Below are 26,738 nucleotides of genomic sequence, written 5' to 3'. Positions count from 1 at the left end.
TGTGTACGGCACTGTCTGTGTGTGTTTGTGTGGGGGTCTGTTTGTTTGTGTTTGGCATTTGCGAGAGATTAAGCTATTGGCATTGTAAATGACAATGCCATTTATTTATCTGTTTTCAAAACCAACACATAAATAAAAAAATTGTCATTTACAATGTCAATAGCTCTAACTTTTGCAAAGCAGAGACCGTTGCATTGTAAATACTTGTTTAAAGGTCTACCCCTGCTTTTAAAATGTCACCGTGTTGCCTGTTTAAGTTTCTCATGGTTGTTTGAGGCGGCACGTTGGCAGAAAAAAGTTCTCAAAAGTTAAGAATGTTAGTAAGTGCGTACGTCCACGCCTATGAGAGGCTAGAGCACTTTCAGCAAACCAGGTGAATAGAGGCCTCGACTGCTATGATGAATTTCTTGCTCTGTGGGTCCGGGCCAGACAGTGGGAGGCGCCCCGCCCCTGGCAGGGTATAAGAGCCCAGCCCCGCTCCGGAGCAGCGCTGTGCAGACCACGTCCTCCCCCGGTGCAGAGCAGCGAGAGAGCGCAGAGCAGTCATGGCTACCTACCAGGTCCTGGGCGCGCAGCCTGTCTACAACCCGGTATGTACCACTCGCTGCTGGGTGGACGGGGGCGCTGCATCCGCACCTACCGCTCCCTGTCCCTGAAAGCAGGATGGTACCTCCCGGAGGGCATCCTACCCCGAGGGGCACCTCTCAGTGCCAGCAGCTCCTCTTCCTCAGGGTTCACCTCACCAGGGAGGCACCGCCGCCTTCTGGACACACCACCGTGGCAACACTATGACCTGACCCTCCGGAGGAACCCCTCTGCCCAGGAGCGCCTCAAGGTAGCAGCACATCTGCCACAGGGGCACCACGCCTTGGCAGCACCACTCCCTCCCAGAGGGGTGTCACTCCCTGAGAGACACCTCACCCTGGCAGTCCCGCTTCCTGAAAAACATCTCTCCCAGGAAGGCACCCCTCTTCTCGGACGCTTGGTTTGCCCCTATATAAGATAACTTTTATTTAGTTATATATATATATATTCTCAACATTCCACTGCGTCCACTCTCGCCTCACCCCTCTCTTTTCGCTTACCTCCTTCCCGCACACGTCAGCCCTTCGTCCAACCGCTCACCCTTTTATCCTGCCCCCCCCCCCCTCACAACATTATTTGCTTCTCCCCCTTTCACCAGCCAGCCATGCCCTGCCGCTCCACTCTGGCACCGTCTACTCACCCACACATCATTCGAACATTGGATTTTCCACTCCTGCCCCCACCCTTAACGCTTTCCAACCGCTCGATCCTCCTCGAGTAGTCACTCTTCCGCTTTTCATCCCTCAACTCGTGTACTCACCCACGGGCCCTCCGCTCCCTCCCGCGGTCCCCCATCCACCTATCGCTCTCACCTCTCTCACTACTGTTTCCCACTCCCGACCCGCTCGCCTCCTCTCCTCCATTCTACCCGGCCGTCAGTCACGCCGATCAGCACTCTCGTCTATCCGTCGGTCCCTCACTCTTCACTGGCACTGATCCCTCACCCATCCACCCTTACGGTGCGTATTACTACTCCAACCGTCTCTTCTTCACCCGCTTTTGTTTCTTTCTCTGTCCCAGTCTGCACTCCTCCTCGCCCACTGCTCTTTCTTTCTCTCCCTTCCCCAGACAGTTCCGTTCCCACCTCCCACTCATCCGCGGGGTTCCTTTCCGTCTCCCTGCACCTCACTGTTGTTACTTTCTTACCTCCCCGCCTTGTCCCCCATCCGCAGCCTCTGCACCCCGCTCCTGTGTCTCACATCTGCCTCACTGGCGTCTTCATCAGTTCCTCTTATCTTTCCACTCTCTTCCCATCTCTCTTTCTCTCCAGCCTCTTCTCGCCACTCCACCCTGTTTCCACCTCACCCCACTTTCTTCCAATCCCTCACCCCTTCCACCATGTTGCTACCATATCTCACATCCACCTCACTATTGTGATAGTAAGTCATCTTTATTGTCGTTCTCTCATCTTCCCACCCTCTTCTCGTTTCTCATTCCCTCCAACCTCTTCTCACACCTCCGCCCTGTTCCCACCTCACACCCCTCCATTTTGTTTCCATCCCTACCCCCTCCCCCTATCTCTCACCCACCATTACACCCCAGTCTCCCGCTTCACTACTGTCTCACACCTCTCCACCCATTGTTTCCTTTTCTCGCCCCCTAGTTTTCTCTCGCCCCGGACAGGTGAGTTACGTTGACTGGCCCCGCAGATCGTGCCTCCCTGCTGGGCAGGGCCCCGCCCCCTGGCATCGGGCCACATTCAGCCCGGGCGTGCCCACCCGGGTACCTATGTCTTTCAGGTGCTCCCGGGCCCCACCACACACCTCTTCCTGGGTTTCAACTCTCAGGTGTCAGAGCACCCAGGGCCCCTCCCTGCCTCTCAGACATGGACAGGCCTGTGAAGATGGCGTCTGTACTCGCAGCCGCGGACACGCCCGCTGCCCCGGGAAAGTTTCCCATCCACAGGCGTGAGTCATCCTAGGGTTTAACAGAGAGGGACCCGGGAGGGGCAGGGGAGCGACGAGAGATGGAAAGAGGGCGGGACAAGGGAAGGAGGTAGCGGCATTCAAGAGGCAGGGGAGGTGTGCGAGAGGAACGGGCTGGAGGAGAGAAAGTCTGAGAAACACTTGGAGAGATGAAGGGAAGGGAGGTCCGGGGTGGAGTGAAAGAGACAGTGCAAGAAGGCTAGGGTTGAGGGATAGATTCATGAAGTACAGCTACTCACGGGTGTGGAAGAAAGGGACGGGCTAGCGCGCGAGTGGCAACTTAGGTATATTGAGGTCCCTGCCCCAGCAAACTGCGACACGGGGGTTATGGAAGCTACACTGTGGTACCAAACAGTTAATAACAAAGAAGGCGAGGCGGGCAGCGGCGCAAGAGATACAAAACGTGATTCATCTTCGGACACAATCAGACTGGCGGCTCTCCTCGGCGCTCGCGGTATGTTGGCAGGCGGCAGGCCGTGCTGGCACCGTGACAGGCCGCGCCCAAGCACGGGCCCTGTCAGGAGGCCTGGTCTGCCACACGGCGCGAGCCCGTTCTTTCACCCACCCGCTTCAGAAAGCTCCATCCAAGAGGAAACAGGCCCGCCTCCCGCTTCAAATCGAGTTTATACAGCGGGGCGATGTACAAACAGTCAAGACCTGACTTGTGAGGGACCTGCCTGCCTGAACTCACACTTTCTCAGTCAAGTTTTTTTTTAAATTTTGCATCCCTGGATAAAGAAGAACTTATTATTCACACATCTCGCCTTTACACGTCACATATATGTAAAAATAGCCTGATGCTTTTACACAATGTCGCACAGATTTCCTTCGTGGAAATGTTCTCTGACTTGTGGTACAGCAGGCAGAGGTGTAACTAGGGTGCCAGAGGCCCCAATGCAAGAAAAGAAAACGCAGCACCCCATCCTTCCATGGCCGGGTTTGGTAATACAAATCAGCAATAAGTAGGAAGCAAAGGACCCTTTATATTGCTGTGCCCCGGTGCCACTGCACCTGCTTCACTGCTGATAGCTATGCCTGTGGGTAATGCGCACAATGCAGATCCCGACCCCAGGTAGAATAGATTGGGGAACGAATTGCTAATTACCTAAACATATACAGTGAAATGGAATTATTTACTAAAGGTTTGCGCAGGGGCTCGGCCTCGGCATTGGCCGTCTTCTGTTGCTACCAACCGTGGCAGTGCCCCTTTTCCTTGTTGGCATTGGGCGCAGCGGCAACCTTGCTGCAACATTGCTACAAAGGCGACAAAGCTCAAAACTTTAATATCAGTTAAAGCCGTTCACAGTCTGTCCATGCGTTTGGAAGATACTCATGTTGGACACAAAGATGCATTTTGGGACTCTGGGAAGGGGAGAGTTGTGAAACCTATGAACTATGGGCCTGAAGGTGGTGAAACCGCCACCGACAGCCTGTCCGTTTCACCACCACCATCAGCAAGTTTTACGCCCAACACATTACAATGGCAGGCGTGTCTTAGGTGGTCGGGAAGACCGACCGCCACGGTTCCAACGGGCTCAAGGACCCATCAGACCGGTGGAGGGGAATCATTTCCCTACAACGGTGGCGGTGCCTGCCAGGCACCACCGTTGGGATTATGACGTCCCTTTCTGCCTACCTTTTTCATAGTGGATAATCTGCCATGAAAAGGCAGGCGGAAGGGGACTTTGGGGGCCCATAGCAGGCCCACCTCCCCCCCTGAACCCCAGACATGGGCACTGGGAGGCACCTAGGGTGAGCCCCTACATATCCCTGCACCATGTTGCAGGCACCGCATGGTGCCTGCCACGTAGTGCAGGGATGTTACATGTCCAGTTTTTACATTGCGGCGGGTGCGGCAGCCAGCAGCACCCGCTGCAATGTAAATTATAGGCATTACGACTGCCGTGGTGGCGGTTGCATTGTAATTACCCTTGTAGGACCGCTGCCTTGTAGGTGGGCGGTCCCACTCCCCGATATGATGGCGCACAGACTTCAGTCCTTCCGCCACTGTAATCAGCTGCTTGATTCGGTACAGTAGAGGCAATGAAATACCTATACCTTAGTCCTCAACCCATGACAGAGTAGCAGACACACACCTCCCTGTTTGACCCCACCTAGGGCAGCTTAGTGCAATTGTCCGCTCTTCCACGCATTTCCATCAGCATCCATGCCTCATATGCACCCTAATTGGGCAGTATTACAGACACCCTCAAATGAGGATGGGCTCTGTCTGAACTTCCCAGCGCTCCTCATGGCCGCCTGAAAGTAGCAGTGCTCTGCTAGTGGTCTCATTAGCCGGACTGGCTCCTTGGAGGCTGGGCCAATCTCTGTAGAGCGCTTCTCTAGGATTCTTGTACATAACTCTTCTCTTTTTCCCTTCCTTCCTGTTTTGTAGTAGCATTGTTTTGCCTGAAGCGGGCAGTAAACTGTACACAGCTAACTTGGAAAAGGGAGTTACAGTAGTATATTGACAAAGTTACTGTATACGCTGGGCCCAGGTGGGGTATGCTGATGTAGGAAGTCCAGGAGGAATGCGGCATCCTAACTGAGGGATCAGCACAAGTTCATCCTGCATGCTGTGGAAGCTAGGCGCTATATCAAAGCAATACTAGGCCGCTGCCCATGGCGCGTCTGAAAAGGGGCACTATATTGCTCAATGACACATAAAAAATTGAGTTTTCAGGGGAGAGGGCATTAACTATAGGGCACTCTGAAACACAAATCGCCCAAGGGAGCGTTGGAGAATTTAGGTGTACATTTGGTTTGGAAGGGAATGAATAGCCAGACTGAGAGCACTGGTGAGGCATGCCCTTCACAACAGTAGCATAACAATACCCCCCGCAGTGCTGTGGGCCCCAAAACTCCAGGGGGCCCCTCCAGCAGTGTGCACAGGCCCCTGGCCAGAGAGCTTCTGACTTGGTCCGGACAGTGCAGGGGTCCCTCCATTTACTTTGCAGGCCCCCCCCCCTAAAGTTTCGCTATGCCACTGCTTCACAAGGGTGCTAGTTTCTTACCTTTAGGGGTTCAGAGCTCTCAAACTGAGCTATTGGATTGTATGGACCACACTAAACTGTGGGTAGTAATGGAGGTGCCACCGTTCAAAGGTTTTGTAGATGCCTTGTATGTGACAGAGGGGACTTTTGGGGGGTCATTTCTGTAATGGAACTGGACTGTACAAGAAGCAGTTTACCAAACATGTTTGGGGTGTACCTTTAGGAAGAGGTACAGCACACTGAGTGCCCGGAAAGATGGGCGAGCAGGGCTGGTATTATGGGAAGGTGATCCTCGATTGCCACCATGATTGTTTTAGAAGCAGCAAGTATAGGGGTGGCAAATTATAATTTATATTGCCCCTGCTGTCAAACTCCCATGCCCTGGTGGTGTTAGAGATTCAGGCATATTGTGCTTCTATGTTAGTAATCAATGAGAACTAGCTCTGGTTTAAATTGTTTGTATGTCTGCGGGTGGAGGAAAACCATTAGGTGTTATGAAGGCCCTCACCCACCAACCTAGTTGGTGGCATGCTTCATCATCGGGCCCCACCCAAGTGTACCTCAGGTGTGCTTTGATGCCAGATTACTGCGGAGCATTTTTTTTTGGTTCGTGAGGGTGCTGTGAGTGTGCTCTGAGTGAGGTTTAAAATACTATCCTGGGTGTCCCAAAGACTGTTTTAGGCCTTTTCTCTACTGGCTTTCGTCGGGACCTTATATGTGTAGGGTGTTACAGGGGTTAGTATGAGTTTGTCAGTGCCCTGTGTGTAAAGCCCACGGAGCCTCTGCCCGGACAACAGGTTCATTGCGGGCCCAGCGACATCGCCGAGTGCATATGGTCCTGGCCCCCGGCTGAGCTCCATGCTGAGTTGTTCGCTAAAATCAGGTGCACAACTCGAGAGGAAACACCTCTTGCACATATAAGCACCGTAGCGTGTGCTTTACACACAGGGCACTGACAAACTCATACTAACCCCTATACCACCCTACACATATAAGGTTCTGACGAAAGCCAGTAGAAGAAAAGGCCTGGCTGAAACTAGTTGACCGCACAGGACGTCGGAGGCCATAAGCCTACCGTGCACGTCCGATAGCCTTTGTTTTTATTGACTGCCTGGGGCCCACCATTAAAACAGTCTTTGGGACACCCAGGACAGTATTTTAAACCTCACTCAGAGCACACTCACAGCACCCTCACAAACCAAAAAAACCCACTACGCAGTAATCTGACATCGAAGCACACCTGAGGTACACTCGGTACCTCGGGTGGGGCCCGATGATGAAGCATGCCACCAACTAGGTTGGTGGGTGAGGGCCTTCATAAAACCTAATGGTTTTCCTCCACCCGCAGACATACAAACAATTTAAACCAGAGATAGTTATCATTGATTACTAACATATGAACTGGGGAAACGGACTAGCCTCTCTAGTTCTCCTCTCTCTCTTTTTGATTACAACATATTGTGCTTCTACCCAGAGGAACACAGCCTATTTCCCTACATCTAGAGCTCAGTGGCGTAGCAAGGTCGGGTGGTACCCGGTGCAGAAAATTTCTTGTCACACCTGGCTTGACAAAATGGCAAAAATATGTGTTTAAAACACATATTATTGTGCCATTTTGTCACCCCCCTCAGTGATGACACCCGCACCCACTGCACCCCCCTTCCTATGCCACTGCCACAGCTCACCCATTTGGAGGCCTGCCCCATCTCATGATTGAGTTAAGTATTCAGTGGAGGCACAACCTTAAAGAAAAAACCCTAAAAATAGTCTAACCTGTGAAATAAAACTACCAGTCCGAGGCCAAACCATACATAGGTCAGCTTTTCAGAATTGCTTTTGATGGGGCAGCCCCATGTGCAAAGATATCCTTTTCACATGTACATAAGATTATGAGCTCCGCCTACTGTTCTACACTGCCAAACATGGGTGGTTGCCTAGGTTACGAGTAAGCTTGACCTCTAGGACAGCCTCCCATCCAGTCACCTGCAGTATTTCATCTTGCTCAAAACAATCAATATTGCTAGCTGCACACCTTACCTCTCCTAGACACCTCTCTCCCTCCCAAGCCACCAAGTTGGCAGGGTACAGACTGAGCCCGCGTCATTCTTTAAACTACTCCTCCATGAATTAAAGGCAGTTCATGATACCTATTACATTACGTGCAAACATGACCGCCAAGCTCTTAAAAAATCAACCACCTTTCAGTTCCTAACCACCCATGGCCACATATAACTTTAGATCCTTTGGATTAGAATCCCCTAAATGTGCTTCTCGAGTGAACTTTAGACTGATTCCTCCCTTCCAGCAGTTATGCCCACCTTTACGGCTCAGCTGTACTGCCTCACAGGTATGCGTAGCCTGGTGACACACTCTACCGAGATTTTTGTCTTTGGGCCTCAGTCAATAATATATTATTTTGAACATTAAAACCTAAAATACAAATTGCATCCAATGTTGTGTCATTATGTTGCTCAATTCACCACCTGTTGTCTTCACCACTGACATATTTAATCATTTTTGCTGCCACTGATTTAATCTTGGTTTTACAATCAGATTTTCCTGGAGAAGCTCTTAATTAAATTAACAAGTGTTGTGTTCTTTATGCTGTTTCAGTCTTGCTAGTTTATCAAAGGGATGGGAATGGCGCACTATTATAAGCCATTTAAGTTTTGGCTGCACAATTTTGCCAAATTGGGCAGATTGAAAACGTTGCAAAGCCTGCATAGTTTAACCTCCTCACAAAACGTCTCCTGTAAGTGAAAACATTTTCAGTAAACGTTTTGAAGAATTTTCCTCCACAATCCCCTTGTATTCAGACTAGTTGCCCATACAAATCAGTTTTTAGCTGAGATTTTGCCTGCAAACCTGCACAGCGCAGGAGTTTTCCAAAACTAAATCTTTGCAATTTGCAAAAGTTTGAAAAGAACATCATGGATCTTAGGAGACAAATCATCCCAATTGTGGGGTCTGGATCTTCAAAAACGTCCACCAAACCAATGTTTGTGTGTACTTGCCATCAATATTAGGAAACGTTCAAAGGTCATTGTTGAGTTCCTGGTTTCTAATGGTCAATGGGGATCACTGGCCAGTGCCTGTTGTCTGGCAGTCTGTGGGGTTTCAAAGCGGATGTCTCCAGAGGAGAACCTGGGCCTTGCAACCATCACCCTTTTTTTTGTTGGTCAAATGTGACTAATGGTCACTTACGGGGGGTGTAGACAATTTAAAGTCTGTGGGAGAGTGGGCAGCCTGCCATCATCAGGTCATTTCGAGATCGAGGCTCTAAGATGGCAGGAGGGTTGCGTTAGTGGACATGGGCCTTAATTCTACAAGTCGGAGTAGACTGGCCGGACCACCTTAGAGTATTTATTTGATATTTTTCCAGTTGAGTTGTTGTGCTTACTCCATGGTTTTAAAGTACCTGCCAAGCAGGAACTCTCCTGTACAGCTGTGTGGGCACCATTTCTCTCAATCCTGACCTGCTTGCTACGGCTGAGGCTTTTAGAGCATTCCTCGTCTATCCGTTAGCGACAACATATTAATGTCATGTCTGATTGCACGTTGTCTCAGTCTCTGTAGTACTGTACACCCATGTCTCTATGCCATCCAACCTTTTGTTACTGGTGTTCACAGTTTCAGTATTTGTTGTGTTTGGAGATTTTGTGTACATGATACAGGAGGCCCAGACTCCTCCTACACCTTTGATCCTTGATCTAGGAAGTATTTGTTTGGAACCAGGCAGAGTCTCCTGTAGACTGTCACATGCGTTTTCCACAAGTTACCCGAGCTACATAAGTGCAACCAGAAGCTTTATGGCCTTGTATTTAGATATACATTTTGTAGAATATCGCATAAGCTAATCTTATTAACTATTCCAACAGTTTCTGGCAAAACCGTCTTAGGGAAAAGTTTTATTTTAAAGTTAAACTTTTCTTGTAGTAACCCTGACCTTTTTCAGTAGGAGTCCACTTTGCCTGGTGTTTCAGACATGATCTTAAATCGTTGAACATTCAAAATGTGACTACACTGTGTAAAAGCTCTTCCTCTGACCCACCACTGCCTTTTGTTAAGTGTTGTAGAATGATGTGTCCTCTTCCCTTGGTACCTTGAGAGGTCTTGCAGTCTGGTGACACCAGTGCCTGCTTTGCTGTCCCCCTTTTCTTACAGTAGAAGTTAAAGTCAGGCTTTGCTCTATCTACACTTGTAGCTAAGTGGGCATCTGCACTAGTATTTATAGAGGCTTGGCATTGAGCGGGTTCTGCAGTCAGTGCAGTCCTTTGCGCCATGTTACCCAGGGGGTTCCTCTGCGGGTCCTTTGTAGAGACCAATGGTTCGTATGAGGCGGCTCCGACCCTAGGCACTACACGTGGCACTGGTTGCACTTCAGATGTCACCACCTAAAGCCTTGGAAGAAGAAGAAGCCTCCTTTAAACTCTGTAAAAACACTGGGTGTAAGTTGCTTTTGTTTTTGGTAGATGACTAGAGTAATTGGCTTTACTAATAAGTCGCGCTCCATTTCAGCCTCACGCAAAGATAACACTGCTCACATGCTACACCGGTCCTTCTGGCAAGGAGGAGAGAGCCCCTCATGCATTTGGATGACGCAGGACCTTATGGGTAGTTCTTGTGTAGACTGCCTCTGTTTCCAATCATGACAGGTTGTCACTTTTCATCTTATAGGCGAAGGGTGAACCCGATCCCTCCCACCTTGAATAAGGGCCTAAGACTACTCTCTGTTGGACATGCAGCTGTCAGGCAGGGATGGGGCAGAGAGAGGGATCAGGGTTTCTCCATTGTACATTGTCATCACATAGTTCTCTACTTTGCCTACATTTCTGATAAAACAAGTAGAGAGACGGGCAGAAAGACTGTAAGGGCATGTCTGGGCAGGAATGTGATTGCGATTGAAGGCCAGTGGCGGCTGGTATGTAATGCCATTGGGGAGTGTGTCGCATGGGGCAGGATGGAGGAAATGAAAAAAAAAAATAAAACACTTACCTGTTGCCGCCACCTCTTGTTTCTCTTTGCCCGCTTCCAGGGCAGGAAACAGGAAGCACCCGGATCCCAGGCTCCCCATAGCCAATCACAACGCTACAGCATTGGTATTGGTGTGAGTGCAGGAATGAGAGGCTGGGCATGTTCTGCACCCAGGTTGTAATGTAGCCTGATACAAAACATGCAAAGGATGCCAGCTAAAGTGTCTTGCGCACTTGGAGTGGGCAAACCACTCCTGCCATGCTCAGTGAGCAGAGCATCCCAAACCCACCCCACCGAGCAAGGACGGAAAAATATGATAACAATGAGTTATTATCATTTTATTGTATTCTTGTTGGCCTGCTCATTGGGGCAATGCTCCTCTGCTTTAGCGGAGGAGCCGCTACTGTTGAAGGCGTGACACTACCTCCCAATGAGTGACACTTGAATTGCCTATACTAACTTATACTAGACAATCTGCAAAGTTAACAGCCAAATAAGCATATCATATGCTATATAGACATTGAAATGGAAACTGCCCCTCCACTCAGTGCTGCTCCTAGAGGCTGTGAAACCTGCACCCTGGAGTTAACTGCATAATTGCTTCAGTATGGATTAAGGAGTTGCCCACCCCTCGACCAGGATTATCTTGCCCCAGTACAACTCTTTAAGCAATCTTGCATCCTCCAGGTTGAATACAAAATGGAGTAGCATGTAAGTAAAGGTATCTGTTATGATTGTGCTGTGGGATGGCTGTTTCCTCTGTTCAGGAGATTCCATGGAGTGGTTAAGCACACAGTTTTGGGAGTGGCACTATAATCCACCAGGAAAAGTTGACAGCTTTCTTTGTGTGCTTGTGCAGCCTGCACGTCTGTGTATAATAAAGTCCGTTTCAGTCAGGTTCCGCCATTATAAGAAGTTTGGCGAGCTTAAGGGAGTCCATTTTGCGTTTTCCAATCCAAGAGAAAAAGAAAACGTGTACATTTATAACTGCAGGGGCTAGAGGCAGAGTCAATCCGGCTACATGAGCCAACTCTCTCTCTCTCTCTCTCTCTCTCACTAATTTAATTCAGCTTATGTGGTAAATTAACATCGTTTGCTTCCGAGGAGGCGTGTCTAGATTTTTCCACAGCATTGAGGGAAACATGATTTTCTGAATGCGTAATTCAACACAGCATTCCCTTCAATAGCAGTGTTTCCCATTGTAGGCAGCAATGTCTTCAGCAACCCTTCACAAGCACCCCTGACCCAATTCGGATTATCAAATCGGCAAAGTAGGCACCGGCCTTTGGACCCCACTCCTTTCAGGGGCCCCACGACAACGGATCAAAATAATATTGGTTTGATCTTGAAAGAAAATTACAATCAAGTTTTCTTGAATTGTTTCCAAAAGATAGAATACAAAATTAATCAACTCAAAGAAACTAAAACTGTACATTAAAGACTCTATAGAGAACATACTGTATTAATGTAATGTTTAGTTATGTGTAATAAAATTGGTTTCTTAAAATTGTTGGTTGGTAAAATTAAAAACGTATTGGGAGATAATTTGCGAGGGCGCCCCTGAAATTTCGATTGCCTAGGGGTCTCCACAGGGTTTAATCCCTCACTGTTCTGACCCTAATTACATTTAACCCGTTCATTTCATCAGTTGACTCAAATCGCTGGGCGCACGCTTTGTCTACCTACCTCATCCTGTCACGGCCCACCTACTTCAGTAGAACAGGAGGTTGAACGCTTGATGCAATAATCTAAGGGGTAAACAAGCAACCTCTAAGCTGATACCCGGCAGACGATCGACTTGATATCCTTGCAATATCAGGTCATTGAAGACCACAGAGCTGGGTGGTTATTAAACTATTTGAAATGTCCATGTTGTTTGTCATATATCGCTATATAAATAATTGACATATGAATAAGGCCTCTGTTAGTGGAAAGGCATTTCCAGGGTGGAGGAATTCCTTTGTGGAGCTCAGTAGCAGCACCTCACATCGTTCTGGTGAACACCTTCACAACTTTGACTTGTCCCCGCTCTTCGAGTATAGGAAATACACTAGGGGACATCTGCATATAGTAACTTGATGAGTCTTCTGAACACTTTTAAGGCGTAAGGACGTTTTTTATTGATGAGGATTCTAAAGCCGGGAGATCTAAGCACGAATGTTCTGTTTTGCACCTACATTTGAATGGCCAGTGATTGGAAGGCTTTTTTCAGTCCATTCACCCAAGTTTCATTATCCAACTAAAAGGGGAGGGTCAAATAAGGCAGGAGGTAACTGCATCAAATGGAGGTATGTGGATGTAAAAGATGAAGTGATGCAGTGGCGCACACTAGACGACCGGGTTGTGCAGCGAGTCACATCCTGCCACCAGCCTCGCCTTCTTTGAGCCTATCAATTCCCATGCCTGGGATTGTAATCGCTTGCATGTTGCATTTCAAGGACCATTTCAGATATTCGTTATGTCAATTTTTACTTATGTTATGTATCAGATGCATATCCTTTGAAATGCTCGTTAATACCAACACACCCAATACAAATGAGTGTCAGAAAATGGTGAGGTGATGCATGACTGGAGCAGCATAGGCCGTGGAAGGATAATTTGACCAATAGTAGGTGGTTGTCTCATCTCTCCCAACCTGGCTTTCTTCCAGGCTATTCCTTACGCTGCTGAGATCCTAGGAGGATGTCACCCAGGAATGATCTTCACCATCCAAGGCACTGCTGCACCCAAGATGGAGAGGTAAGTGCACCCATAGCTTGGTTGTTTTTGTTTTTGCTCTGCAATGTAGGTCTTCGCAGCGATACCATTCTTGACATCGATCCCACTGAGTCAACCTGGTTCTGGACTGATGCCAGCTCTGTCTTGCTGAGGCTATTAAGAGTGTGGAGCAGCAGAGAAAATCAGCAACAAATCAGTAGGGGTCAAAATAGCAGGCACCAATGCTGCATTGAGATTCCCCTGTACTTGCTCATTTCTGGTGAGACATATTTGATCGATTGGTCTTTAATTCCCTCGTATTCTTCCTCCCTTCAATCTTCTTAGCCAAGATAATGTATTTCTATTCCCTCCACTTCACAGAAACAGCACTTTCGCACATGTCCAACTCTACAGTCACTGCCAATCACGCATTTTTCTTTCCTATGCACATACGTTTGCAGCCGTCGGTAATGTTGAACGTCCTAACCTATTTTCCCCTCTAGACTCACTGTGCATCACAGCTGGCATGCACTTGGCTCACCTCATAACTCGCCGACTGTTCTTTCGTGGTGGCCTGGACCTCAAAGATATCTGTAAGAACCCCCCCCCCCCCCCCCTCTCCCCTCAGGGACTTCCAGAAGGCTCTGCCCTATACCCTCTTCTTTGGTCCCACCTACACTTCATCAGTGACATCAATACATTATTTGGGGTTCTCTTACTATTTTTATACCAACGACATCCAAACCTTTTTTCCCTTTCGTACTTTCATCATCTCCAATCACACGTCGTTCAATGTCTCACAGCTTCCTGACAATGGATGGTCTTATGGTACCGCATGCTGAAGTCCTCTAAATCCGAGTTACTATACCGGTCTTCATCAACAGTACCCATAACTCTTACTGACTTTAGCAAACTTCCCCCACCTCTCTGTAATATGTCCCTTCAGTGAGAAATCCTAGGGTTCCTATTAGCACATTTGTTAAAGCTGAAGAATTTATTATCAGCACAAGCCGGCTCTGGTGGCTCAGTGGACTAATGCAGCCCTGCAAGGTGCCTGTGTTTGACCTCTTGGTCACATGTTCAAACCCTGGTGGGTCCACTCAGCCTTTCATCCATCTGAGGTCCATAAAATGAGTACAGTTGGGTAACAATAAACATCTGTAATTTAGCGGATACCCAGTTAGGAGTAAACGTGCACTTTACAAATAGACATGCAAGCCCAGCTACCACTACACAATTTCACTTGCAAAATATACAAAATAAATGATCACCCATTTGTTTTCAGTAGATTCTAGTAGGCCTCGCCCTCTTTTGCAGTACCAGACATGGTCACAACTTTGCTGCTCCAATTTACCCGAGCCTACCCCATGTCAGCGGGTTCACTGCCAGAATCCGGGATTTATAAAAACCACTGCCACTGGTTTTCAAAGGAGTGATTGATCTGGTTCTTTCATATACTGTCCCAATAAAAACCTACTCAAAATGTATAATCCACAACCCTTAAACTTCTAGTCACACCTACACCACATTGTGCTGCCTTCAAATTTTGCTCTTTCTATCTAGGAACTTCTCAGACATCTGCACTACCGGTGTTCTAAAAGATTTACATAAGCACTGAAAGGATCCATATTGTAACTTTAAAGGTACCACTCCCTTCTTTATCTTAAGCATTTAGGGCCATATTATCAAGAAAGGGCGATACATTATCGCCGCTTTTATCGGCATGAAACTGCTGATAAAGCGGCGAAAATGGCCGTGATAATAGGCCCTTGTGAATTCCCATAGAAGCCCAGGTTAACACCAGAACCTGGGCTTCTATGGGAATTCACAAGGGCATATTATCAAGCCCATTATCGCCGCTTTATCAGCAGTTTCATGCCGATAAAAGCGGCGATAATGTATCGCCCTTTCTTGATAATATGGCCCCTACATTTCATACTTGCAGAGTCCCTTAGTTTAAATTGATGTCACAACCTTAGTTATGTATGTGTTGTTTACCAATCTCAATCGTACAACTGGCTCCACTAATGCATACAATATATATATATATATATATATATATATATATATATATATATATATATATATATATATATATATATATGTGTGTGTTTAATTAAACTATTCCAACCTATCTCTACCGTCGAAGAGCTATGTGAAATATTCCGTCCAACATCTTACTACTAAATAAATGAATAAATAAATAAAAGTGAGGAAGTAAGTTGTGGAAAGACGAATGCCCTTTCCATGACTTCTCACACTCTTTTTTTTTCTCTTCTGTGTTTACCTAGGCTTGTCGTGAACTTCGCCACAGGACAGTGTGAAGGCTGCGACGTGGCTTTTCACTTTAATCCTCGCTTCGATGGGCGTGACAAAATCGTCTGCAACACTTTTAAGAGTGGGGCTTGGGGTAAAGAAGAGAGGAAATATGAGATGCCCTTCAAGAAGGGGAAGGATTTCAAACTTTCTTTTGAGGTCACCAAATATACCTTTCAGGTGAGTTACTTAGGGATCTGATTTAGATAGGTACTCTATCACAAACGTGACTTTTTAAGAAGGCGGACGCAATATACGAGCCAGAGCATATAATGCACTTGTAATAAGGTAGATGGGATATCTGTCATTTTTATGATGGAGTAACTGGTCCCCAAAACTTTAAATTAGGCTCTTGATCATAATGTGTCATGTTGCCAAAAGTTAAAGTTGAATGGCCCTAACGTTAATGTTGTGATCTGTTATCTAGTGAAGCATTTTTATTCTTGCCCTATACTACCGGAGCATATATGCACAATAACTTTAAACTATTAGAGGGCATATGTAGGTAATTCACATTTTGCGATTCTTAAATAGCGATTTTTAAGGAATCGCTATTTGAGAATTGCAAAATGGAATGTAGGTAAAAATTCGCAATTTTTTTGCGAATCTCAAAAATTCCTTAATTGCTATTAGCAAATTGCGAATCGCAATTAAGGAATGAGTGTCCCATTCATTCCTATGGGCCAAGAGGTCCACAGGAAGGAATGGGGATGCATTCTCAAATTGCGATTTTCTATGAGAAAATCGCAATTTGAGAATCGCAATTCCAAGGGTGCCAGGGTATCCAAAGGACACCTGTTTCACCCCTGGAATGTGCCTGTAAGTACATGTGGTGCACATACATGCCCTAAGGGCATGTCTGTGTGCCACATGGCACTTTGAATAAAAAAAAAAAATTCATTTTGAAAGGAAATTGCAAAATACCATCTACTTGGAGTAGGTGGTATTTTGCGATTCCTTACGCCCAAATCGCTATTTCTAAGGCCCCCCTACATAGCATTTAAGGAATCGCAAAATTGCGATTCCTTAAATGCTTGAGCAAAATAAGGAATCGCAATTTTTGTGATTCCTTATTTTGCGATGTGGCACCTACATACCAAATCGCCGTTTGTGATTCGCCAACGCATTGGCGAATCGCAACGCCTACCTACATATGCCCCTTAGTCCCTAACAATACCATGTCTTCACCAGAACACCCTCATGCCATGTGCCATCTTGTACTTTGATTCCTGTGTCATGTCTTTTCCCATGAAATACAACATTCCATTCTGATAACTAAAAATACACCCTTAGGTGTCTCCATTCTCATCCATCATCTTAGAACAGTGGCCGCTCCCCTTTTGTTCTTGTAATGCTGGTGGCATTGCCCCATGTAGTATCTCTTATTCCAAAGCCTTCATATTTCTTGTCACTCAGCACAATGCTTACCTCTCATATCTCAATACAGCGGAACCTTCTCTTGTCTCATTATAAGGCACTATTTAACTGTCCCATCTTATTACAATGCCCACTTATCTACATTTTTGTTTTTGATTACACTGCCCTATGACAGGGTCCTTCCTCACTATAATGCCACCTTTTCATGTCTCATTATTTTACCATCTCATTCAATTCTTCTGACTGCAATGCCTCTTCATTTTACAGGGCCTCCTTTTCGTGTCTTGCCTGGAGATGCAATCCATAATTTTCATACCCCCTTCTCAGATTTTGTGCTTAACTCGGGAGATTGTTTCTCATGTGTTATCTCCCACAGAAATGTCCTCTTTTCTTTTCTTGTCTCATTAAAAGACCCTATTTCAACACTGTGTCCTTTTCCCATATCCTCTCACATTACTGCGCCTTCTTCTTGTGTCCCATCTCACTGTAAGGTCCTTGTCTCACATCTCTTCTTGTTACAGTGCCATATTTCATGTTCCATCTCAACAAAATACCCTTTTCTCATGATTTTGTTACGCATTATATAATTCCATATTTTCATGCCCCTTCCCAGTATAATGGCCTCTTTTCATATCCTTTCTCGATATGCACTACTATCTAGTCTAACGTCATTGCAATTTCGTATTTTGTTGTCTCTTCATTTGATCTAATGCCCTTTTCTTAGGTGCATGTCTCCCTTCAATATATTTACCTTTTCACGTCTCGTTACAGCAGTAATCCCAACAATCCTATCACTGTAATGCCGTTACATATGTCTTGTTTAATACCCTCTTGCCTCGTCCTATTTGAATGCCGCCTTTTTAAGTAATGGTTCTCATTACAATACATCCACAACGTGTCTTGTCTCATTGGAGAGCCTTTCTCGCCTGTCATTAACATTCAGAATGTCCATCACTTGTCTTTCGATAGGATCTTGGTTGTATTTAAGCATTTTCAGAAATCATGGCGTCCATGCAGTGAAAATATGCTATGTAAGGCGAGTGGTCTACAGACTTAACACAAAGGTGAAATGATAGGGTGAGATAAAGAAACAAATAAGAAAAATGAAATAAGGAACATGGAGTTAAAAATATATCACACAACTGTGGGTCATGAAAGCTCTTGTGCTGGGTACCATTGATTGACTGGTTAATTTGGCTGTTTATGGCCTTCCTGTATGATGACTATAGCTCCGTTTATAGTATACCTTAATGTTTTCTTGGGTTCTATGTTTTGAGTTGGCTGGATCACTTTATGGTCTTTGAGTTATGCAATTGATGCTGTCGTGTTCTCATGTCTTCCTATTTCTTTTTATGATTACACCTCCTCCCATCTTGTCTTTTAATATAGAGCTCTCTCCTGTTGCTTGTCTCCCACTGTGATGCTCCCTTTTCCTTATTCCTTATTTTCCATATCATCACAATCTCCTCTCCTAACTTGCACTTTAAAAGCCCATCTTCTCATTTGTCACTTCCTTTAACAAAGCCATCTTAATGTCTTTCCTCCCACTACTCACATAGGGAAACAACCTTTACAACGCAACTTTTACAACACACTACCATTACAACAAAACTTTTACAACGCAACATCCATTACATCGCATGCCATTACAACGTAACCATTACAACGCATGACACTACAACGCATACCACTACAACGCATGTCATTACAACGCATGTAATTACAACGCATACCATTACAACGCATAACATTACAACGCATAGTACCCTTACACTATCCAACACTTACCCTACTGTTGCACCCCCTGGAGTTAGAATAGTATTTTTTACCCCTACACTATCCAACACTTACCCTACTGTTGCACCCCCTGTAGTTAGAATAGTAATTTTTACCCCTACACTATCCAACACTTACCCTACTGTTGCACCCCCCTGGAGTTAGAATAGTATTTTTTACCCCTAGACTATCCAACACTTACCCTACTGTTGCACCCCCTGGAGTTAGAATAGTAATTTTTACCCCTACACTATCCAATACTTACCATACATGCAATGTAATGTTATGCGTTGTAATGGTATGCGTTGTAAAGGTAGTATGCGTTGTAATGGATGTTGCGTTGTAAAACATGCGTTGTAAAGGTATGCGTTGTAAAAGTATGTGTTGTAACGTCATACATCCACTCACATACCTCTTCTCTTCTTGCAATGCTTACTTCATATGAACTCCCTATAGCCCTCCCTCCTGCGACTCCTTTTTCACAACCAAGGTATTCTGCCACACCTCATCTCTCCCCAAATTGTCTTTGCTGAGACTTAGGTGATTCTGCTCCTTCTCATGTCTCTCCTTTCACCCCAAAGCCAGTTGTCATGCCGTGTTACAATTGCTATATAGCTAACACCCACCAATTACTTGCTCCATTAGCACTGATACTTGCAGATATTTGCATCTTTCATCATTCACTCAGGAATGACCCTTCTCATGCTATGTCGTGAGGGACTCATTTACTGCACACGACAAATCCCTTGGGCGACTTTAAGGCACAGGCCTCGGTTTCTATGCCCCTAAGGCTTACTTGCCCTTTCCTTAGGATAACTCCTATTTTGTCTCTTGCAGGTGGCGGTGGACGATAAATTCTGCTTAGATTACAAACATCAGATTGATCTCGATCGTGTCCAGTGGCTTCAGTTACGGGGAGATTTCAGCGTGAATTCCCTTACTGTCACTGGCGGAAGTGCAGCCGGAGGCCCCAAACAGGGGTGAGTTACCACAGAACTAATAGGGTGGCATTGTAACCTACAGTCATGACCTAGGAAGTGAGAATAAACTAATGACCAGTTTTTGGGCATAATTACCTTTTTGAGGATTTAACGAGCACTATGCCATTGGATGCATAAGCAGTTTTCGGGCTGCATGACATTTATTTCAGAGGCAGCTCAAGGGATGATATAGTTTTGGCGATAAAGAAGTAAAGCCAGTTTTGGAGGTGAGTTGGGGCAAATTTGGATGTGAGTGGCGTTATTGTCAACAGAAGAACTGAAGACGTTTTGGGGAGCCGTGAAGAATTTAAGAGAAATTTGAAAAGTGGTAGAAGTTCTGGACTCAAGATGGGCTGCAATGCCCAAGGAAGGGTTATGATTTTAGTTTGGTAAGCATCAGACCCTTGTTGGGGAGTCACAACGCACATGGGCTACTGGGCCCCAACCGTGGAGTTTGAGGTCATTTGCCACTGTACTCTATGGTCCAGACTACTATGGCTTTGCAAGTGCACCTTTCCTGTGCTTGACTTTCAGGTTAGCGAGGGTGAGCATTGAAAGGGAGGTCATTTGTTGGCACAAGTCCAATACTCAACAATCAAGTTACACAATAACACAATGTCCAGCCCAGTGCTTGTCTTCCATGAAAAAGAAAGTATGTAATCACATGGCATAACTCTGTGTAGAACTTCATTCACTGGTCAAGAAGAATCTGAGACTAGTACAAAGTTGGCTGATTAGGATCTCACTTTTATTCACGTTTTGCAGACCGAGGAAGTGGATTCACGGTCTCAGACTTCAAAACCAGTTTAGGATGGTTCTTTTTCAAATGTCATTTTCAGGCTGCATTTTAGGTACATCCTTTGTGCAAAGTGATGTTTCTTACAGCAGGTAGCAATGGGGCTAGCTCCAAGCACAAGTGTCTGAAACATTGGTACAATAACATGTGAATTCTCTGCACCTGGCTCTCATTGACCTCTCTGAGGCAGTAAACAAGGCCAGAAAAAATGGGCAGGTCTCCTAGAAACTTCTCCACCTTGAACAACAGAAACTTCTGTTCCACTCTTCACCCCTAACATCTGCCAAATGGTAGTGCTCAGCAAGAACTAGCCAGCCCCTTCTAAAAAAAAGTCTTCCTGCTGTCTCCACCCTCATTACTTCTGTGTCTGTGTCTCCATCCTCAAGCCACAGGAATGTAGTTCGTACACATCCACTGTTTGTGGGAGCTGTCCTCATCCTCAATCATGTTCATTGCTAAATCAGTGGCTTTCAAAATACATCATATTGGCCTCAGTGCTCAGACAAAAAAAGCACCTTACTACCACATATGTGCTACACACACACATACACACACTCACACTCACTCTCTCTCAACATGCACACTGGCTGTCAGCACATGGTTGTGGGTTTCACTTAACAGTGGAACTTTACACTAGAGAGCTCAGCTGACCCTGCTCTCACTGAAAAAAAGTCTGGACACACTACAGATTCACAGAGCAGTGGCCTGAAAATCAGTGACCTTCAAAAAAAGCCCAATATGTTATTACTTAATGTGGAGTGCTCTCATCAGTACATCCACATAATGTAACACAGTAGCACGTGTCACTCGTCCACTTAAAATTTGCCAAAGAGTAGCAAGGAGGAAGAAAGATGGCGGCTGTTTAGTTGGAAAAAAAGTTGGGTGGCAGGCGTTACATTTGAAAAATCTAAATGACTGTGTGATTGAGGGGTGTTGGATGCACTGTGGTTCATTCATACCGGTGTTCAGCACAACTTCCCCATTAATCTTTAACTTTCTCAGTCTCCTCTATCGTGTCCTATCTCTTCTCGTGGTAAGCCTTTTTCTTGAGCACCGGAAAATGTCCAGCACTGTGTGTTCCTAGCCACTTTGCACTTCTTTCTCCTCCTCCACGAACACACTTTTCCTTAGTTTTTTCCCCCCACAAAAGAAAGGAATCTAGCGGAACAGCCAAAGTGACATTCTCACAACAGCGTATTGGTTCTGTAAAAACGTATACACCGCATAAAAACACAGTGCCGGGTTCTGGCTTTCCTCACTTGTGACCAACACTGAGCACGTCAATCAGACTACCATACATGGTTACATTTTTAAATTTTGGAGTTGATTTTAAGTATTAACATTTCCTGGATTTAAGGAGATCAGTTTATGACATTTTCAAACTAATTGGGACAAACATGCTGGATTGAAAGCAAATATTCCTTCAATATAGATTGTTGGGAAACCACAAATGTGCTCCCTATTTATTTTACTGAATAAAAACTCATGTTGTTGCATGCTGCAACACACAGGTTATTATCTTATACAATGGCGGTAATGGCTTGCTGCATTACCCATCCACTCTCCATCCTGATGGAACTCCATTGGCTCCACTTGGTGGCCTGCACCATTCTCCAAACTAGCTGCATCATTTACAAAGCCATTACAACCAGCAACCACGCTTGCCTGGAGGACAAGATCACCCTCTCTAGTGGGTCTCAGCAAACCATCAGACTGTAGACTAACAACTGTAAATATAAATAAAAAAACAAGGCAGCAGCTCTTTTCCAATGATGCACAAAGGATCTGGAACATGATCCCTGTATCCATCAGGACCGATGCAACGCGGCTCCACTTTAGGAAAGAGTTGAAGCTGCATCTCTTTAACACCTTCAGCGCGGCGCAGATTCCTGCGCTGTGCTGAACGTTCTAATGAGCCAACGGGCTCATGACGGAACGGTTCCGTCATGAGCACAGGCCAACCGACGCTCATGACGGAACCGTTCCGTCAATAGCATCGAAGGGGTTAAAGAACGCTACATCATAATGCATTTATTGTCCACAAACCAGCTACCTCTCCTATCAATCGTTGACTTCATGCTTGCCTTTGATCCTGTACATCGCTCCACTGCCTTTTGGCTACGAGCACGCTACAGAAACACCAATATACCAGCTATTTAAAGAAGAAAGTATCAGCACAGCAAGGACATGGGTGTAGTTTGTTCTGAGTCACTAGGTCTAAGCTGATAGGGCATTGTTATTATACTGATAGACTTATTAAGAGCGACCAATCTGCAAATGGAATTCTTTCTTGGCACGGGTGGGGATGGAAAGGCTATCTAGGGAGGGGGTTGAAAAAGTGAGGAGTTTTTTTAGGAGAAATAATGTGAAAAATTGAGAAATGTCCATAGTGAATACAGTTTTCTTTTTAAAAGAGAGAACTTGCAAATACGGAGGGAGAAACTGGGGGATCCTGGCACGTGCTCACTTTTTTCCATATCATTATTTCCCCCCAGACTTCTGAACAAACCTCCTATGCCCTGTGTTTCTCTTCTCTAGGTCATGCTCTTTTAATGACACTTTATTATGGATACCAGGTGACTACACTCCATCATAGGAACAATTTCCCATATCTGAGCTCTTTCTTAACAATCTGTTCTACTCTGGAAGTTATAATCATCGTTCTTGTCAACTAACCAATTTGACAAACACACCTGAAAACCTCCCTGAGGGAGGGTTGCCGGGCGGTGACGTAGGGCAGGGAAGGGGCAGGGTGGGGGATAGTGAACTCCGAATTATCGCCGAACGGAGGTAAGTATATGAAACAAAACGAATTTTGTTGTGTGCGCAGCATCACCAAATGCGATGCAGCATGATCCATGAAATGTGTTTTTTTTATTAACACATTTCCCCACAGTTTTGCCTGTTGCGTGTTAGTTTTTGAAGCCAAGCCCTATCTGACTATCTTAGTAGATTGTGCTTTGTGACAAAACCCATGGGTATTTGCACTGAACCTAGAGGTTTTAGAGTCATGCATGATGTGACCTGGGTTATGGGCTGGAACCCTTGAGCAGCAGTCCCCGAAAAGTGAAAAAATGACTGGGCAGCTTAGTAAAAGGTCACATTAGCAGATCTGCTGCAATCCTGAAGGACCAGAGGCCATCCATCGGGTATGAGGACAGCTTCTCCGGGAGAGGCATTCCAATGATGTTTGTCCTGCTCTATTGGCATCTAGAGAGATTGGAACAAACCCACTCACCCACAGAGAGACCAAGAGAGAGAAGCAGGATGCTGGTACTTCGAAGGAACAGAGCAGACAGCTGGAATGGCGATCCAGACTGGTGGTACCACTAGAAACATGAGTGCCCATCAGATGTTTGTGCCTAGATTTACTAAGATTTTGCGTCTGGGTTGCGTCCCTTTTGTGGCACAGCCCAAACACAAAATAATTTTTGCCATTTACTAGGCCAAGCAAAGTGGCTTTGTGTGGTATGGTAAAATGCAGAGTAACACAAGGCAGCCAATAGTGCTTCCTTGCATTAATTAGCATTGGGCTGGCATTACATGGGTGATGTTCCCATGAATCCAACCATATATTTTGACCCAAGACCTGATTTACCAGAAATTGTATACCTGGGTTTGTGCCAAAATGGTGTGCCTACCTAATCGAGGCATAACAAGGAGAAATATCTGTATTCTCCTTATTGCATTCTCTTTCCATGTGTGCTGCATTCTGTAGCACACATGGAAAGACGAAAATGCCTCTAAGGATTGTTTTTGTACCGGAAGGTGTTCATTCTAGCACAAAACAATCCTGCCGGTAAGACAGGCACACTTGCACTCTGGTGCAAGGGTCCTAGCATTGGCACTAGGCAGCACACAGTGTGCCAGGGCAAGGAGAGAGCAGAAATGGTCCATATCTTTGTAAATATGGAGCATTTCTGCTCTCTTCCTTTCATGCAACATTGCCCAGCAATCTCCCACGCTGCACCGCGTTGGATTAAATAATAGTAAATCTGCCTGTAAATGTTTAGTGTGCTTGAGAGACCATTAGGTATATGTGACGAATGCTTGACGCACACGTGACCGTAGGTTTAGTATATGGGAGGGCCTCTTGGGAACTAGTATGATAATATGTTTTGGGGTGCATGATGGTCTGCTCAATGCACGGGTTGTATGTTCGAGGCTAAGGGCCTGTTTATGATGTCGGGTTTGTCCTGGGACCGACGGACCTCTGGTCGGTGGGCCCAGCTGGGTCATTACAATGCGACCACACACTGTTCGGTTGCATGCTCCGTTTTCTCAGGGGGAGCTCATGGTACGGCCATAACACAAGATCCCATTGAGTAAAGGGAGGTGCAGTTCATCTCTGCAGCCTGTCACAGGGATCAACAGGGGCACACCATAGGTGCTCCCTCGGCCCCAACTGTAGGCCGCAAGCACAAGGGGGCCCTGCTGGGGGCCCCCAAGCACGCTTTCCGACATGGTTTCCATGTCGGACAGGCCGGCATGGAAACCATGCCAGAAACAATGCGTTGTAATCTCAAGGGCCCTCCCTTGAGATTACTGGCCGGCTTCCGACTGGCCGAGGGGCTCCTAGAGCCCATCAGAAGCCAGCCAGAATAACCGGCCTGGTTACTTTACGACAGCCTAGATCATAATTAGGCGGTCGGAAAGTAACCCGCAGGCCAATTACAATGCAGCCCTGAAGGCTCTGACCAACGGTAGGAGCCGTAGCACGCCGCTTCGTAATCGGCCTCTGAATCTCTTTTGGAACGTACGTTCTGTGCATCGCAAGCACATTTTACCCAGAATCAACATACACACAATGCAGAAGAGGCTGTTCCAACATTTTAAAGCACTTGTGATCTGCTGCGCTGAATAGGTGCTACTGATGCTTGCCTATATTTCAGACAACAATGTCCCTCAGGGCATGGTCCAGAAATGCTACAAACAAATCATCCATGCAATCGATGCAACTTAAGCTTTGTGCTTTTTTAAAATCTGTCACCACTGTGTAGTCAGCGATTTTGTTTTAGTCCTGATCTGAATGAAGCAGGAAATAGGGAATCTAACAAAAATGGATTACTACAGAAATACATGTTTTCTCTACATTGGATGTCCTGCCCTTGGAGAAACCTATGTCTCCACTTCTTGCTCCACAGGCGCTGCTACTGCACCAGTAATGTTGGCAGAGCAGCAGCCCAATCTAAGATGGAGTACCACCATGACTGGCAACTGTATCTTGGTGAAAGAATGCCACAGTATGTAAGGGCCCCTAACTTGATGGTAGACACTGCACCCATGCCCCGCAGCATGTTGGGGAGGTTAGGATAATGACAAGGTAACACCACTTTGAGTGCACATTTCCAATTCGTTACACTGTGTAAAACAGGCACTGGAAGACTTTCCACTGAAGGTCCCTCCTCTCTTCAAAATGTAATCTTCCATTATGGAAAGAGCTTCTTTGGTGGAAAAGCCTCTTCCATGATGGCATAGAAGTCTGAAAGTGAAACAAATTCCCTGGAGGACATATCTCCACCACACCAGTGGCTAACAGAACTTTAAGCTGTAGTTATTACACAATATAAAATATATGTATGTGATGTCCGCTGGTCACTAGGCCTCCAAAGCAGAATGGTAGACTGTTGCAGTGTTGTTTTTTTTTTTGTTGGTCATCTTTTCACTGTGCTTTTTTCATATTTTTCTCCTCTAGACCATACGGTTACTAAACGTCTTGTGCAGATCATGTCGATGACTTGCTGCTGATAGGTCATCGTTGGATTGATTTTCCGTTTCCAAAACCCAACGAAAGAAGAGGAAAGGATTTGTCTATAGAACACCCACACTTTACTCCGACTGCCTGGTGTCCGAGCTCACTTGGGGAACAAGACATGCACAAAATATTGTGGGGTAGGGGGAAGGAATGGCTGGATTATTGAAGCCTGGGGGAAGGAATGGAACAATAGGCTAGAGAAGAACCTGATATGAGCTCTCTAGGCAGGCTTTTTATTACAGCCAAAAATAATAGTATTACCTTTTTTTATATTAAAACAAATACAATATAAAGCAAATGAAGTTGTGGTCCTTTTGTTTTTTAAAAAAAAGCGTTACTTTTGTTCTTTGGTTTTTTATTGTGTCACTTTATCTTAGGGGTTTTCCGGCTGCATTCAGCGTCGTTGCTCGGATCTGCAACAGCATTACATGGCCAATCTGGCTTTTGATGAAGTACACATTGATGTATACATCAGAGTTTCTACTCTGCTTTAGTTTACTGGGACAGGTGGAGGAAGAGTAAATATGCACTAACCAAAATGGAAGGAAAAGGGGAGAAGAAACA

General features: G+C 45.8%; 1 protein-coding gene across 1 annotated transcript; it reads left to right on the top strand.

Annotated features, from left to right (window-relative positions):
- Positions 1-443: 443 nt before the first annotated feature.
- LOC147692539 (galectin-4-like) lies at positions 444-26,472 on the top strand. Its single transcript, XM_086938766.1, has 5 exons — positions 444-590; positions 13,128-13,216; positions 15,466-15,670; positions 19,481-19,623; positions 26,115-26,472. Exons 1-5 carry the CDS (start codon positions 546-548, stop codon positions 26,128-26,130), a joined length of 498 nt encoding a protein of 165 aa, XP_086794892.1. The 5' UTR covers positions 444-545; the 3' UTR covers positions 26,131-26,472.
- Positions 26,473-26,738: the final 266 nt, after the last annotated feature.

Source organism: Lissotriton vulgaris, chromosome 9 (assembly GCF_964263255.1).
Source record: "Lissotriton vulgaris chromosome 9, aLisVul1.2, whole genome shotgun sequence".
NCBI classification, from domain to species: Eukaryota; Metazoa; Chordata; class Amphibia; order Caudata; family Salamandridae; genus Lissotriton; species Lissotriton vulgaris.
Note: the sequence above shows the minus strand (reverse complement) of the source record. Positions and strands in the feature narration are given on the sequence as shown.

What these genes read in the sequence shown, in the direction of transcription:
- LOC147692539 (XM_086938766.1), top strand. Translation starts at nt 546, where the DNA reads ATGGCTACCTACCAGGTCCTGGGCGCGCAGCCTGTCTACAACCCG. An exon ending in CGCAGCCTGTCTACAACCCG is followed by an intron (nt 591 to 13,127) that starts GTATGTACCACT and finishes GCTTTCTTCCAG; the next exon opens with GCTATTCCTTACGCTGCTGA. An exon ending in TCACCAAATATACCTTTCAG is followed by an intron (nt 15,671 to 19,480) that starts GTGAGTTACTTA and finishes TGTCTCTTGCAG; the next exon opens with GTGGCGGTGGACGATAAATT.